The 14,417-nt window shown below is 35.2% G+C and overlaps 2 protein-coding genes and 1 long non-coding RNA gene across 16 annotated transcripts in view; 2 read left to right on the plus strand and 1 right to left on the minus strand.

Moving 5' to 3' along the window:
- Positions 1–7,161, plus strand: part of Ih (hyperpolarization activated cyclic nucleotide gated potassium channel Ih) — a 191,621-nt gene extending 184,460 nt beyond the window's left edge. For 12 of the 14 annotated variants that reach the window (XM_069039987.1, XM_069039986.1, XM_069039988.1 and 9 more), the window contains one exon: positions 3,938–7,161. In XM_069039987.1, coding sequence (XP_068896088.1) covers positions 3,938–4,268 — 331 coding nt within the window. In that variant the 3' untranslated portion in view covers positions 4,269–7,161. Of the gene's footprint in view, positions 1–3,409; positions 3,561–3,937 lie in introns of those variants that run through there. The other 2 variants (XM_069039996.1, XM_069039997.1) reach the window with 1 other exon arrangement.
- Positions 7,162–7,215: 54 nt separating this feature from the next.
- LOC138124824 (uncharacterized) lies at positions 7,216–7,838 on the minus strand. The gene is made up of 2 exons (XR_011157283.1): positions 7,632–7,838; positions 7,216–7,570 (listed from the first exon to the last, which is right to left on the minus strand). It is a non-coding gene; the product is annotated as an uncharacterized lncRNA (long non-coding RNA).
- Positions 7,839–7,957: 119 nt separating this feature from the next.
- On the plus strand, positions 7,958–11,073 carry Brd8 (Bromodomain containing 8). Its single transcript, XM_069039985.1, has 2 exons — positions 7,958–8,520; positions 8,573–11,073. Exons 1-2 carry the CDS (start codon positions 8,130–8,132, stop codon positions 10,762–10,764), a joined length of 2,583 nt encoding a protein of 860 aa, XP_068896086.1. The 5' UTR covers positions 7,958–8,129; the 3' UTR covers positions 10,765–11,073.
- The last annotated feature ends 3,344 nt before the right edge of the window (positions 11,074–14,417 follow it).

Consider the following 14,417-nt stretch of genomic DNA (forward strand, 5'->3'; position numbering starts at 1 on the left):
AACATCTTTATGTGTGTAGCCATGAAAAACTAACACCATTTTTCTGTGAATTATGTGATGCTTAAATTTTATAAGTTTGTTCTGTAATTTTTAAGACACGAACAATTTTTTAATTAATTTCAATATAAAAAATACCATAAAACACACTACTCTAAAACTTTATTTTAAATATTTGAATGGCCATACTTACAAAAAAAAATTTTTCAAAATTTTTCTAAAGACCCACCGTTAAGGATCTATTTGTTTATTACCGAATTCTTCATTAAGCTATTTCATGTTTTAATAATAGGGCGTGCAGTACCTATAATGATTGGTTTGTGAACAGGATTCATTCCATCAAGTTGTTTTATAACGCATTCGAGTTTTCGTTGCTGGTGTGGATACAGGATACACCTTTGTGGCAAAAAAAACGAATTTCTGTTACCCATCACGGCTGATGTTTTATGAAACCATTACAGATACGAATGATGGCATTTCTCGGTCCTAACCACAAGTTTAACAGCGTTTTTAAATTACTGGGACGTACACTTTACTGTTTTGTTTCTTGCCCATGCGAAAAATTTGTTCGACCAAAAAGAAACAATTATTTTTTCCTTTTCTTTATTTTTTCATTTAAATCAGCTGTCAGCAAAGTTCAATATGTTTGGCGTAAGCACCTTTGTCCCAGATCTTCTTTAATGATGCCCGCCTTGAAATTCGGGGGCGTATATTGTTTATTACTTTTAAAAAGGAGTCCGGTCAGGTCCTTTATTTCCCGTTTTGTGTTGTTGCTGCTGCTCACGACCGACTGGAGCTCCCGCGATTCCTTGTCCAGCTTCTTGAGAATTGTGACGCACTTCGCGTTGAGGTTACTCAGATCCTTCTCATCAAGCGGGTCATATTCGCATGTTTCCACCTTCTTCCTTTTAACGGATCTGCACCTGTCTTCATTCCAGGTCAAATCCACGATCGATATATTTTCCCTCGTCGGGGTTGCCGCTCCAGAGTGGCAAGGCGAGCTGATCGACTTGGTCAGAAAGGCGCCTTCTTGTGGGTTCGTCTCCACCATCTTTGGTTTTTGATTTTGAGTTCTAAATTATTAATCACATTATTCCCATGAACTTGGGACGAAGTCGGGTCACCCCCCGGGTGACGCCCACCCCGAGGGGAAGGCTTCAATTTTGCGGGGCGCGCCAGGTGCCCCACAGTTTTTTTGCAACTTCGCTGTCGGCTTTCACAACTTAGATGGGATTTAATGTCCAAACGACGCATGAACTTCCTGATCTCTGTCAATTTTTGGTACAATCAGTGTACCCGAATAATTTTATTGGAGACAAACATGAAGCTCTTTCCAAGTGGCTGTAGTGTCTCCCAAGATAGGATTGTTCCATGCCACAATTTCTCATTCACACTACCATGATTAAGACCAGGTAATTTTAGAAACAACTGTACATGTAAATATTATGAACAGTAAATTATATGACTTACGTAAATGTTTCTATTTTTGAAATTATGTGGATGCGTTTAGTGTTTTAATAATATTTTTGGCAGTAGTGGGTGAAATAATTGATCATAAAATAAAAATAGACCATTGCAACTACAGAGTACCTAGGTATCTATAAATGATTGTCGGGTCAAGCCAGCTTTAGAAAAATATATTATTGTGCCGTCTTTTTGAAACAGATGTCCAATTTTAATTTATTATTAACTGTCGCTTCTGACATTAATGGCCTTTTATTAGCACTTTTCAATCCAGTTTTCGTACCTTATATTCGTTTTATCACAGGTAATGAACACCAAAAATCTGTATTTTTCAATACAAATTGCAAATGGAGCATCCGGTTTTAGAGCCAAACAAAATTTGTGAGGGTAGGATTTAGCCAACAACCTAACCTGAAAATATGACATTCAGAATTTGTCGCATTTATCCCACATATAAAGCCGCATATTCAAAATTTGGCAAGTTTTCATAGCAATCAGGCCCAGACAAACATTTATAGACACCCTGTACAATGTTACGGTAATTGTTCACTTTAACTACTTCTGGAATTTCCGCGTTTTTTCTGGCTAGACAGCCTCAGGACGTCCTCCTACATCGTTTCCCATCAGTCAAACCTTGTGCAAATAAAAATTTTCCTTACCCTTTAGTTATACTAAGACTTGGCGCGACCTTGACGCGACCTTGAAATACAACAAGAGATTAAAAAAAGGCATTTGCACAAGATTTCAATGGTGGGACACGATCTAGGAGGACCCTCTGAGGCTGTCTAGCCAGAAAAAACGCGAAAATTCCAGAAGTAGTTAAAGTGAACAATTACCAATGTTACATATTCAAAAATAGTTCCCTTAAAATAAAAAAATAAAACACATGATTAGTTAAACTTTTTGAAAATTCGCTTCATGAAATTGATTATTGATATTCTTGTTGTTAATAACTCAAACAAGATCTTTTCTGAAAGTTTAATTGCGGTTACCTACTGTCAAAATTATGTTTTAAGAAGAACAAATTGATATAATCCTCTAGTGTGGTCAAATGTAAATACACAAATCTTTCTAACCTCAAAGAGATGGTGTTTTTTAAAATTTGGCGTCGAAGTAGGCGTTGGAGAGTCGATTGAGATCGCACCACTCGTGTAAATCGTAAGATGTAAACAGCTGATCCGTGATCCATAACCTGTATAGTGCGTTCACAATCGACAGTTCAACGCCTACTTCGACGCCAAATTTAAAAAAACACCCGTTATTTAATTGAAATGGCTATGCACATAACTCATTTTATTTTAATTTTGTCCTTTTGTTTTGTAACGATCGATTGTCAATGAGAAAATAACTTCCGCAAACAGACTTTTTCATTTATATACTAAATATGTGTAGTATGATTCAACAGATCCAATAATTAGGTACACTTTACACTTTATTTTTATTATCAAAAAAATTGCAGAATTTTGCAGTTGTATGGTTCGTTCTTTATGCACTCTTAATAGAAAATACATAAAACTAAGACGTCCGTTTCGATTACAATATCTGCCGACTAAAACATAATTTAAATCAAACAGGAAATGACTTACAAACGCCTAAAACCAACATTACTTATTGAAGACGTAAATTGTAGAAGTGATTTTCCCATTCACGACTATTCCCACTAGAGCCACAAAAAATGGCTTAATCTTTCTTTCATCTTTTTTATATCATTAGAGGACTATGGTGGCACATCTTTCGACCTACATGTTTCAATTTAAAGTATTTTTCACGTGAAAATATATTTCACGTAAATGTTTGGTGACCGAGTCCAATTTTTCCAATGTTAATGTAAACGTGCATCAATTTTTAGATAACAGTTATTGTCGTAAACCCAAATTTTACCATCACCAAATATTTACTCAGGTTAATTGTCCGCAGTTATTTATTTGGAACTAAAAATTCTTTACAGGAAAAGCGTATGGAGTTTGTAAATATCGTTGACGCCACTAACAGTGCCTCCTAAAAAGGACAATTTCCAATTTCTGAGAGATACAACTGAGACCAATTTTATACGCTGTAGCTCATTGTTTTGAAATAAATGTTTTGTTTTATTTTGTGAATGAATTCTTTTATTTGGATACAGGCGAAAATTTTATGATTTTTTCGTTTTGTTTTGTGGAGAGATAAATAAGAAAATTTGATTGGTTGGGAGGAAAGAGCACCGTTTGATTAAAATGTAAATGTTGTGAAAAATGAATCGTATATTTTAAAGTATGACAAACGCACACATACACACACTCACAGATAGACACGAATCGAAGAAGCGGCGATGTTGTCAATAAAATTCAATAAAACACACAAGTACACAGTTCGAAGATGCGTTGTGGATTTTTGCAGTGAAACTTTTAATTTTGGGTCTTTGATGCTTTTCAAATTTATTTTGCATTGAACACGGTGTGCATGGTATAGAAACCGTATTGACGTCGTTGTTCCCCAGGTTGAACAAGATCGGCAAGAACCCCAATCTATTAGCGCACAGAGAAGAAGACTTGGGTAGCGAGAGCAAGACGATAAACGCCGTGGTCAATGCTCTGGCCGCCGAAGCGGACCATGTAAATATGTCAGATGAGTCTATGGCGCGGCTGCACGCCAGCGACCGCAGCCTGCAGGAGCTGGGCAGGACGCTGCAGAGGCTGACACTGCCCAGGCCCAAGTCGGAGAACAACTTCGCCTCCCAGGACATGCCCCTGACGCGGGGCAGCGAGCACAACGGCCGACCTTCCTTTCACAAATCTGACACATTTCATAAGGAATCAGCATTTCAATGACGCCACTCCACGCACTAGTGCTCGGTGTTAACCGGACAACTGTGTCAACTGCCGGTGCTGGCGGTCGCCACGGCAGCACTGGCAATTCGCACAGATCGCCACTGAACTGCTGACTTACACTTGGGGTGCTGGTGCGTGCCGCTTTGCTGTGTCTTGTATTAAGCAATACGTGCGACGGACACTACGCTAGAATTGTGCAATATTAGATACTACATTAAGTTAGCTTTAATTATTAGGTGCTCAATAAATTTAATTATCCTAGAGTAACACCGCCCGGTTTTTGGCCGAACCGCAGCGGCAGCAGGCGAATTTTGCCGTCTCGACACCCTGACGCGCCCCAACTCGGCCGCACTCTTCAAGGACAGGCGTAGACTACCACTATCATATCATATTTTTTAGAGAAACCACACTTTATTTTGTAAAGATGTATTGTGAACTCATGTTAGGGGGGCGACACTTTTTCCTGGTTTATGCCGCTTTCTAGTCGGACGTGGAGCAAAGCGATCATGTCAATTTGAGAAAAACGTTCCTCGGCATCCACTCCGGTCGAATTTGCCAGCTGCTGAAGCCATCCGCCGAACCAACAATGTTGTTTCTGATACGATCGCGGTTGCCGAAATTCACCGACGAGTCAAGAACCGTGGTCATTCGGCACACAGAAAGTCACCTGTTTGCTAAAAGTAAATGCATGAAGTATCCTGCAGACTAGTATATTAGCGTTAATCATAGCGAGATAGAAAAAAGTGCAAGTTAGGCCTAAGACAAAACTCTTACTAATCTATGAGTTTGCAGGACCATTTATATCATAAAACTGATTGAATATATGCCACATGAACTTAACGAAGTAACTAACTGTTTAAAGCCAAGTCCATTAACACTCTACGTGGAAGTTTCTGCGAGGAGCACACGATGTGTTCAAATACTCTATTTATTTTTTAATGACAAATAAAACTTGCCGTGTGTGCTCCTTCCAGATCCGTCCGCATCTTAGTTTGTTGTCAAGTTGGTGATTTTTATTATTTGAAAGACTGATCATGTTGTATAAAATAAGAACGAGAGCAAAGTGATATCGTATTCGTGAATATTTCTCACGATACGAACAGTTGGACACTGCGTGTATGTTGTAAATGTGAGAGTCAAATTCCAGAGATTATTTTCAAATTTTACAACTGACGTGTAAATATCGTACACGGTGAAACTCGTGCGTTAGATCCCGGTGTGTCATCGACGAAATCGGTACAGATTAGTTGTGATAATTAAGAAACTAATTGAAACGTTTCTTCACATTTCGTAACTCAGACAGCAATATGCCTACTCGCATATTGTGCTTCAGTACGACTCTTTATTGGGGCCATCGCAAACAGAACTAGTGACAAAACCCTTTAGCAACTTACGTTAGTTTCGATGTTAAACGCCACTTGAAACTTTCTGATATTCGGAATTCGCGCGTGAAGATTCAACTCCAGAGTCCTGGAGCCGGCCCTGTTTTGATACAATGAAAAATGTGTGTAAACGAAACGATAATTGACTAAAAATTAAGTCAAATGCCTTGTCCAAATTCCAATTTCTCGTGATGTTGTTTTCGAAGAAAACATACAACATGATTCTGTGAAACTATTAAATGTTATATTTTTTGTGTTGAAAAACGGTTCGTGTGGATAATTCGAATTTGTATAATATAATTAAATGATGTAATGAAGGAGACTCTACACTGTTAGCTGTGATCTACAATATGGATGTCTTATCATTTAACAAAAGGTCTATTCGGTAATTTATAATGTGGAAACAAAATACTCACGTTTCGTTGAAACTTCTGGGTCAAAGTTAATTTTTATGTAAATCTTAATCAGCTATTGTGTGCTTGCAAAAGTTAAACTTCGACAAAAATGTATGGTACAACAATTCAATTAAATTTCCATCCCAGTTTTTACGTAAAAACACAAATCAAAAAAAAGTTCATCCATAAATTGTTTTTGTTACCACTATAGATAGATAACGATTCGTCGCGTTATAGTTTATCGCTACAAGGAAAATATTTTGTTTGTAAATTGTAAAATGACATATTTGTTTTTAATATTGTACAGTGATTTTTTAATAAGTAGTTGACTGAACTATCAAATAAGCATATATGTTAATTTAGTTGTGTTGCATCAGTGAATTAATTAGCTTAGACGTGATTAATTTATTCTCTAATTTAAGTAAGTTTTAGTTAGTGATAAAGAATGGAACTAGCAGGGAGGATGATCTCATCTTGTCTGAATAGTATTAAATAGCAATAGAAAAGTGTACATTCTCATGCTTTTATTTCGTCTGTTTGTTCATGGTGCAACATTCATAGAGTACCTATTTATAAGTAGAATGTAAAAGAATAATGAATATCAATTATATCATATAATTTATGTTAAAATAGGTTTCACAAATTCTTGCCATGATGAAATCCTAGCCTAGACTGAAATTATAAATATTGCTTTGTTACATAATGACAAGTAGAGTATATGAAATGTTTTAGTTGTAAAGATATAGTTATACACACTTTAGGATTTAAACTGCAATTCTGTAATGGAGTCTGTTATATTTTTACCAAAAGTGCTCATGCTGTTATCAAATTAGGTGATGTAATTTTGGGAAAAGCTTTTGATGATGAGAGCGATTTTTTAAAATTCTCCTTCAGTTTCACAGTTTACAATTGGATCAATTTTTTTCATCACACTCATTCACCTTATAAGTAGGATCTTGTTTCAAAATCATGTAAATAAATGTAGAAAAGTGCCTATTTTAAATTGCGCATTGCTACCCTCTTGGTCAACTATTAGAATAATCTTGAATTATTTAATGTTTTAACTGTTGTTATGATTTGGTTTATAATTGAATAAAGCTGCATTTTTACAGTTAACTGTTTGTTTGTTTACATTTCTGCTGAAAACACTCCACAATAACATGTCACATCTCCAACACACAATCACGTTTATTTTTAAATTACATTATCAAAGTCATATTGTGAAACATAACAGGAGTAAGGCAAATCCCAATCGTTCATACTGATTCATAATAATCGCAGCAACACCAAAACGAAAAGCAGCTTTCATTACTCTTGCATTCCAAAACATCATTATCAGACGCAGCCAAGTCGACGACGGTTTTGCAGGTGCATTTTCCGGAAATGACGATAAACATTTTCTGTTTTCCGGCTTTTTCGTGCTCTTATGAAAAACTCCATACTTGTCTATATAGTAACTTATTCGCCCTTCTCTAACCATTTTAATATACGAGTAATATCTCAACTGCACATACCTAGGTCTTAACTGTAGAATACGTCCTTAACGTAAATAACATTATATTCAACAAAAAAATGTATCTTCCTACCTCCTGACCTAATTTTTGTTGCTAAACAGGAAAGTTAACCCTCAAATCAAAAGTCAACGTCAACACTCAATGTCAAACAAAATATGAATTTAGTTTGGGGAAATTTACTTACAAACTTTGTAACCAAGATTGGAAGAATGATTTGTTATTTAATTTAATCATATATATAATTATTCAAAAAATTGTAGTTGTAATTTCTAATTTCCTATTATGAAGTGTGAATGATTTCAATTTTTTTTTTGTAGAGATTTAAAAAAATCACAAAAGATCGGTTTTTGTTTTTAGCCATGTTTGATGATCTCGTACGGTGTTTAGTTGCATTAAAATTGTACACAAATAATCTCATAAATCTTATTTCTCTGAATCATATTAACCGGCTTCTGTGCTTCGAGTGTTTTTTAAGATCAGTAAACAGAAACGCAATCCTAAATTTATGTAGATAAACAATGTGGCCGCTGTTGATATTAATGTGTACAAATTTGTAAAGATAACCTAAAAATGGCTTCAATCGAAGAACGTTTGCAAATAAAACGGGAGCCGTTGGACAAATGGTCAATTCGTGAACAGTTGTGTTTAGCAGTGGCGAGAAACAGCGACCAAAACTTAACATCAGTGAGTCGAGCTTTGAAACCTTTCGGTGAGCCCAACAGACCAGCCGATTGGTTCCACCAAAAGAATTGTGCTGCTCAGTATGGTGCGTTGCTGGCCAATGTTGAAACACCCAAAAGGAAGAAGAGGACACCAGGAGGTGAAGTCGCCATTGAAACTCCAGCGGAAGCGATTCTACGCAAACTGTTGAACGAACGAAAAGCTGAGTTAAAAAAGTTACTTGCAGACGAGAAAGCTGAGTATCAAAAATTACAAAGAGACAAAGCTTTACTTCAAACAGGTAATGTTTTTTTTATCTAATTTTATTTGTAAATTTATTTTCTTCACATAAGGTAATGTAAGTGAAGAGCAGTTGGACATTTGGTGTAAGGAAATTGATGAAGAAGAACAAAGAAAGGAACAAGAAGCGGCAGCACATGAGCAGTGGCTACGTGAGCGGGAACTGCGTAAACAAGAAATCGAAAGAGCTTGGCGACCAGTTAAACCTGCACCTGTTGCTGGTCAAAAACGTAAAAATTCTGAAACCATTGATGGACCTGTAGAAAATGAAAATACTGAGGAACATAAAGTTACAAATGTACAAGAACCACCCAAGCCTGCCCTCTCCCCACTTCTAACAAGTTTACTGAAGTCACCCTCTCAAGTACCAAATGTTGCAACTTCTTCTATATTACATTCGGCTATTACTAATCAGCGTCCAACGACCACAACTACCAGCCCCATGATCGCCAGTTTATTAAATTCTTCAACAGGAGTTACCGTTTCACCTGGATTGCAACAATTGGTCAGTTCAGCAATTGGACAAGAACCCACTGGGGAAGAAATAGAAGCTTCACAAATAGAAACAACGCAACAGAATGTCCCATCAAATGATATTTTAGATGATGCAAATCTGCAAATCCTCAAGATTGTTGATTTGGCAAATAGTATTTTGATCCAGAATGGCCCTCTTCCGGAGATGAAGAATGACGTTGACGTGATTATTTCTGATTTAATTGAAAATGCACATGACATTGTTGCTGATCCTGAACAACATCTACAGTTGGATGGAAATGGTGATATCAATTTAAATCTAGAACTAGAAGATTTTGAGGAGAATGAAACTGAAGTGAAAGAAGAGCAAACGGAATCAGACAAGCCAATTGAAAAGTCAGTTCCAACAGTAGATCCATTTGAGTTTCAAGAAGATCCTGAAGTGTTTGAACCATCAAAACCGGTGGCAACAAAATCCTCAGATGGGTGCAAAACTGTTTCGCAATTTAATGAAGATGAACAACAGCAAGTTGTTGAAGAAATTGTTCCAGATGAAAATAAAGACTTGGGGCAAATAACATTGGCCACAAAAAATGAAACTGAAGAAACAAAAGGTGATGTTGATGAGGTTGTAAAAAAAGAGAAAAATACAGTACCAGGTTCTGTAGAAATTGTAGAAGTAGTTGTTATGGAAGATGAAGACATAGACAAAGAACTCAACAAGTCTCAAATAGAAAATATCGTCCACTCTGTCAAAGTTGAGAAGAAAGAGGAACCAGAAGGGGAGAAGGTAGATGTTTCTGAACCAAAAGTTGAAACTGAATCGAAAGTATTTGAAGATCCGCCAAAGTCACCCGTTAAAGAAAAGGAAGAATCATCTGAAGAGTCGGTTAAAAAAGAATTCGACTCAAATTTGGACGTTCCCAATTCCACCGAAGCAAATACAATTGCAAGTACAGACTTCAGTGAGGAACTCTATGATGACATAAATATGGAAGTGAAAGTGGACAAGAGCGGTAAAGCAAAGCGAGACTACTCCAGAACAAAAAAGAAGGACGAAAAGGAGTTTGATGTACTTCTAGCAATCGAAAAATCCCACCGGGACGACAACGAATTGGTAGAAGAAACATTTTCCGATCGCGATTATAGCGAATTGGACAGAAAGGACAACAAATCAAAGATCAAAAGCGAAAATGAAAGATCCAACAGTCCGTGGACCGAAGAGGAAGACGTTTCAAACTTGCGCACAAGGAGGCGATTGTCGACGCCAGCGACCCCTATCGATTCAGTCCCCAACTCCCCAGTTTCGAGTATATACTACTACGACGACGATCGCGAACACAGAATCTGGAAGAAATCTGTGATGCTGGTGTACAATAGGTTGGCGGCAAATAAATACGCGTCGCTTTTTACTAAGCCAATCACAGACGACCAAGCTCCTGGTTATCACAGTATAGTCTACAGACCGATGGATCTGCTCACAATCAGGAAACATATTGAAAGTGGAGTAATCCGTACAACTCAGGAGTTTCAGCGAGATGTTCTGCTGATGTTCAACAACGCAATTATGTACAACAAGACAAACGACACGGTGTACAATATGGCCAGACAAATGCAGCAAGAATCAATGCAGCAGATTCAGATTCTCTTGCAGGCGCAGTCACAAGTGGACACGCCTGCTAGGAGAGAAACAAGAACCAGTGAGCCCGGCTCGAAAAGAAAACGTGTAAATGAAGACGGTGTAAGAAGTAAAAAGCGTAAAGAGGACTAGCATTACGTTTTACGTTACTCCGATAAGTTATTTGATTTTAGTGACTTTTTTTAATTAACGGTTACATGTAAAAAAAAAATATTGTACCTACTTGTCACCACAAGTTGTCAAGAAGGAAGAGTTGATTATGTCGTCTCAGAGTTTTGACCAATATTTAGCATGTATGTACATATTTGGTAAATATGTCAGTAGTCCATCAATCTAATTATCTAGTAAGTGATAATATAGACATTAATTATAATATTTTTGTAACTTAATGTAAATAACGAATTTGTGTAGAATTAAAGGTATTGAGATCGACTGTTTAAACTAGCGTCTTCTCAATTAATGTCCTGTTCTCCTTGAAAATATTTATAGTTCATTTGTCAAAGGTTGCCGTAAGATATAACAATAACTTTTGTTCTTTGGATTCTTATGATGGAGAAAAATTATTGTCCGTGTACAGAAGACTGACGTTTTTTGAGTTGGACAGTAGTTTCTACATAATGTTTTTTTAAGTAAATTGTGTAAATATGTACATAAAACTTACCTAAGTCGTTGAAAATAATAGAACATACTGGAATGCTACTCACAAAATTGCATAATAATAGCTTAGCTATGATTTGAAACAAGATTCCTTAAACTTTTTCATTCGTAAATGTATAGAAGTATGAAAAGTGAAGCAGTATTTTTAATTTTCTATTAGTGACTACTTATTTAACTTTTATTTAAACACGGTAAAGTTAGAAATAAAGACTTTGAAGAAAATATTTATTTTTGATATGTATAAGATTCACTGTGAAATAAAATCCCAATGTTTGACGTAAAATTAAATAAGAAGTTATTTATAAATCAAGATGAAAACAACTCCACATCCATAATTATAAAGAATGTCAAATTAGTCGTCTGTGGACTATATCCAATATAAATAAAGATAAAAACAAGGTAAAAAAAGGAAATTTTAATTGCCTGCCTGTTTGGTTAAGCCGACCACACAAGCAAAAACACTACAGAGGAAAAGAAAAGAATAAGATAAAACAAATGGTAGTCGTCTGCCATTGTCAGATTTTATTAATTAAATATTGAAAATATATTCCACTACTTTTGAATGTACGGTAGGTCAATTTCAATTCAGACATATTTGACTGTTACTCTAAAAGCTGCATTTTCACATTTTTCATTTAGTCAATAGCTACCTACATAAAGTCCATTCAAAAAACATCTGGACTGTCAAAATCAAAATTGCAGTTGTTAGGTTGGTTAAATCACTAGTTATTTTCATATTGCCCGGTCGGTATCTATGATTTTTTGATTTTTCAAACTATTCATTTGTTTAAATTGACATTGTCAAATAAATTGCAAATTATTTAAGTGCATTTTGTAAAAAGGTTAAAATGGAAAGTTCAAAACGAACTATGGCGGTTCTATTGGCGCGAGAGAAGAGGGCCATAACAAATTATTATATTATAAAGCGATACCTTCAACAAAAAAGGTTTCTGATTTTAACCCAACTGTGGAGAAATACATAGCATCTTGCATTGTGAAAATGAAAACCTAATTAAAACTGATTGGTTAACTATGTGGGTATTAAAGATGTTGCACCCAATATATCCTTAGCGGAATCCGTGAATCTGACTCAGGCAGGTATGGGAAGCGATTTTCAATTTTGGTTATTGTTTAGTTTTTACCGGTTTTCAGTTTGTCCTGTGTCACCTATGTTTCTTTGTGTTTTTTATAAACTTGATTAAATTGCTCCAGTTCTTTAAGTTGCTGCATTTCGTTTCAAATGTTCAAAATATGTATATTTAGTTCAATAATTAAAAGGAAAACATAACCTAAATATATTTTGTAACTAGATTTTGACGTGGGTACACTCTAGCGAAAAATGTTTATACCCAAGTACAGTTAAAACAAGTATTTTGTTTAAAATTTAATTTTGACAGTCCAGGAGTTTTTTGAATTTACTTTACCTACTTCGTTTCAATGTTTTATTACTTTTATTTCAAAATTGTTTTGACGTACGTACAGTCGTTGCTCGTTGATCAAAATAAAATAGGACAAAGTGTTACCTTAGACAGTTTCACAATTCAAAGATTTGTGTAGTGTATCTGTCTCAGATTACACAACTTGATTTGACTTGACGATTGATCATTGATCTACAAAACAAAAAGTTAGGTTGTGTTTGTTTACTTGTCACCTTGTCATTGTCACTACTTACTTGTCATTGTCACTACTTACCTATGTTCAATTATTGTGAGTTTTTGAAAATTTGGTAAACTTGTTCATTTGTACAGTTGATTGCAAAAAAACGGGAACTGTCAGAATAAAACTGATACATTTTTATAATTTTTCTATAGTGTGAAACCGTCTTACGAGAGAATTAACGTCAAAATTCAATGACATTTTTAAAAATTATTTGATAGGTATTGTCAAGTAGACAATTACTTGGCAAATGGACAAAACCAAATTTACATTAGGAAAATTTTCGTTTCCCGTTTTTTTGCAAACACTGTACCTATTTGGTTTTCTAAAATAGGAAAACGAACATGAATTTGCGATTGTAAATTAAAATGTTTTATTCTCAAATTTATACCCATGAATAAACTAACATAAATGTCAACAGCATTTTTTATTTTTTATTTTTGACACTTGTTTGCTAATACCTAGATGGATTTCGCAAAACATCGAATTACACAATCGAAATTTACTTTGTCCCATTTTATTTTGGTCAACGACGGTCTACATACAAGTCAAATCTATTTTTTACTCTTTTCTCTGAAAATAAATAAAATTAAAACTAGGAATACGTCGACAAATAAGATGAAATAACATTTTGGTCGCATCAAAATAATCATTGTTTTTTATCATCTTGGACTAATCGTTTGATACATTCAAACAATCGGTAGGTAATCAATCAGTGATAATTACCTACTTTTTACTGGAACAAGTTTAAAAAATAACTTTAGATGTGCAATGAAAATAAAAGGAATTGCAACAATGATATCAGAATTAATCTACAGGGTTATTATAAATGATTGTAGTCCAAGTAAGCGTAAAAACTGAATGTAAAATTTATAGTTGCCACTCCATATAAAAAACATCAAAATGATGTGAATAAGTGAGAGTACACACCGCTCGCACACAGGAGTTAAATTGGGTGCAAAACAACTCAATATTTTTAGAATTGGTTGTAAAATAACTCAATATTTTTGAATTCAATCGTTAATTTAAAAAAAAATTATTAAAATTCTCATCATCGCACTTTTCACCTAAAAAATGACAGTTACAGCGACAAAAATTGACAGTTCACATGAAAGCGGCAAAAATTTCGTAACATGGGCATGGCTAATAGTCTAGGAAATTTTATGAAGTATCTATAACAATTCCAACTTTCAGTATACAGGTGGCCCAACGAAAAGTATCCACCCGGATTGTCTTTGAAAACGTCGAATCACGTCAGTTGATATCGAGGGGGACACATAAGGGTGACAATTTCAACAGCACAACTTCATCTTCTTGCTCTAGGTGGGACCACCCTTTTATAATAGTAATTTATTATACGAGTTTTATAAGACACCATTTTGTCGCACGCGTTTTTTAAAGCAAACAAGTGCGACAAAATGGCTTATAAAACGAGTATAATACAATATTTTTTTCTATTTTGCCCCTTAAAT

This window comes from Tenebrio molitor, chromosome 2 (genome assembly GCF_963966145.1).
Source record: "Tenebrio molitor chromosome 2, icTenMoli1.1, whole genome shotgun sequence".
Classification (NCBI taxonomy): domain Eukaryota; kingdom Metazoa; phylum Arthropoda; class Insecta; order Coleoptera; family Tenebrionidae; genus Tenebrio; species Tenebrio molitor.

What these genes read in the sequence shown, in the direction of transcription:
- Brd8 (XM_069039985.1), top strand. Translation starts at nt 8,130, where the DNA reads ATGGCTTCAATCGAAGAACGTTTGCAAATAAAACGGGAGCCGTTGGAC. An exon ending in CAAAGCTTTACTTCAAACAG is followed by an intron (nt 8,521 to 8,572) that starts GTAATGTTTTTT and finishes TCTTCACATAAG; the next exon opens with GTAATGTAAGTGAAGAGCAG.